At 49.8% G+C, this 2,406-nt stretch overlaps 1 protein-coding gene across 1 annotated transcript; it reads left to right on the plus strand.

Moving 5' to 3' along the window:
- Positions 1-360: 360 nt before the first annotated feature.
- On the plus strand, positions 361-652 carry PHALS_03840 (uncharacterized protein; the record flags this gene model as incomplete). The annotated part of the gene is made up of 2 exons (XM_024718131.1): positions 361-543; positions 620-652. The coding sequence occupies 2 exons, from the start codon at positions 361-363 to the stop codon at positions 650-652; spliced, it is 216 nt and encodes a 71-aa protein (XP_024583560.1).
- Between the last annotated feature and the right edge of the window lie 1,754 nt (positions 653-2,406).

Here is a 2,406-nt window from a genome sequence, read left to right on the forward strand (position 1 = left end):
GACACCTGGACATAGTCTGCTACTTCTTGTCTCCTTTGACGAATGGAGAGGAACTTGAAAGAATCCGGTTTTCCGTTTGAAAATTAGGAAGTGCGAACACTCGCAGCTATTGTCGAGTCAAATTTTCCCATGCTGGAACGCCTCTCTACCCACCGAGGTACTGTGCGCGGTCCTCCAGATTTAAGACCGTAGCGCGACGAACCGTTGCTCCGCTTGAAGCGTGGTCGATTTTATGACTGTTTCAACTTTTCTCGTCCCGAGGGAAGTGATTTCTCAATCCCGACTAATGACTTAGATGCTCAAAGTTATAGAGACACAGTGGGTGCTATTGGTTACGGCGCTTGGGTGTGGCGCTTCTCGATGTGTGTAAGTTATAAAATACCTGCATTGTACACAAACCAACTTGTTGTGAACGGTAAAAATATTTTTCCAAGTCGAAAGACGGTAGGTAAAGCATATAATACAGTGCAGTGGCTATTAAACATGTTTGCAACTAAGAAAACGCTGGCGCAAAGCATGAAGAACTGTCTTACAGCGAAAATGGTAAGATAAGCTGGACCGAACACTATCTATACCTCGTGACAGTTTGACATATAAGGCACGGATGACCTTAACTTAGATAGCATTGTTGGACTATGCGGCCGAAAAATGAGAGTTGTGCAGTCTAGGCTAAATTGGTGCGAGCGGGCTATGTTCGACAAGCGATGTAAGAGACAAGAGGCAAGAAAGAGGCGTCGTGAATGTGGTGCAAGGGTATCCGAGGATCGCATGCCATTTCTTCGAATTCGAGAAGGCGGTTGCAGCGGGGCTGCTGTAGCGTTACGCGTAGAGGAAGCGTAATTTAGGTCACCGACCTTTCGTTTCATACTTAGAGCAAGTACGAGTTAGCCGATCGCAATCCGGTGACTCGAGAGTAATTGTTGCCTTAACCCAAGGCTAATTACTCTTCCGTTTAAAATTCAAAATTGATTTTTATTTATTTTTATCTGCGGCAAAGCCACCAAATTTTAAATGCATAGATTTTCCTAAATATATATAGTAAAATTTAAATACATGCATAACTCCTGACCTAGCCACATATCGTATTCTTGTTTGGTTGCAGTCACACCATGCCCATCTCGTGTGACACACACCCCTGTTACCTGGGTACGTGTAACCCCGTTACACTCTCCCCCATTAAGATTGAGAACATTTACAGTTCCAATCGATTATTGCCTCAGCGAGGCTCGCGTGTCCGCTAAACACTGCAATTTTATTCATTGAAATTTAACACCTTCCGTGCTCAATGAGCCCTGTGTTAACGACACTGAAGTCAACAACTCTCGCTGGTTCTGATAGCGCACACGGGTAAAGCCCAACTCCGTCTCCCGCACGCGTGCAATGTCGTACAGTCGAGTCCGCGTCACCGGAGGATGTACTACCTATGCTCGATGGGCACGAGCGTCGCGCTTTGTGCACGCTGTCAATGATGAGTGACCTCGTTGAGGATGCGGAGGTGGATGACTACGAGTCTGACACTCCTTTCCCGCATGGGATGACGAGGAAGGCTAGCTGCGCCAGCGGTGTGATACGAGCCCTGCTCGCGCCTTGCGGACCCCATGTCCGTTTTCTGACTTCTCGTCAACCGAGATACGTGGTGTACTCACCAATGACCTCGACGGGGCTAAGAGGCGGCAGCTGAAGCTGCCCATAAGGCGGCTTTGAAGCGCGCCCATCCACGGCCAGTCATTTACCCTAGTGTGGAATATGGCTTCTGCCCAGCGGATCCCGCTGGGGAAGCAAAGGACGCGATAACTCGATCGTTACGCGTCCACATCTTCGGGCCCCCGGCCATTACAAACGGAAAGACCTTCGAGCTCGTTTCTTGGTTCCACAAGAAATTCTGTTGGAAGTTTATTGTACTCGTCTGAGTGCTCAACGAGGTGGCTCTCGTGTACCCGCAATGCGGACAACACCTGTTGTGCTCACCCTGGCGAAAGCGCTACAGATGACGAAGCGCTCTATGGGCGATGGGTGCAACCGCACCGGAAGCTTTCCTCACTGTATAATTTACAGTTGGGCGACAAGGAACTGGACGTGCGTGTGAAGCGACACTTCCGATTTGAGTTTGCCAAACTCAAGACACGCCGTCGAATTTCTTCAGATTGTCGCCCTGTGACGTACGGGTCAACCCCCAACGCTCCCGCGAGCTCTGTGTCTGCAACCGCAAGAGCTCAGGGCAACTGCTTGAGCTCAGCTCATGGCCCTTCTACTTCCCTAGCTGTTGCCGGGAAGCGCGGGGCGTCCTGATCTTTCCGATTAAAAGCGTCCACGGCGACTGGACAATCTTGCCGAAGTGGCGCCTCAAACTTTCACGAGTTTTCGGAGTCGGAATATCCCCGCCACTTCACCTGATACTGGGTTTGA

This window comes from Plasmopara halstedii, assembly GCF_900000015.1.
Source record: "Plasmopara halstedii genome assembly, contig: Scaffold_2386, whole genome shotgun sequence".
NCBI lineage: Eukaryota > Oomycota > Peronosporomycetes > Peronosporales > Peronosporaceae > Plasmopara > Plasmopara halstedii.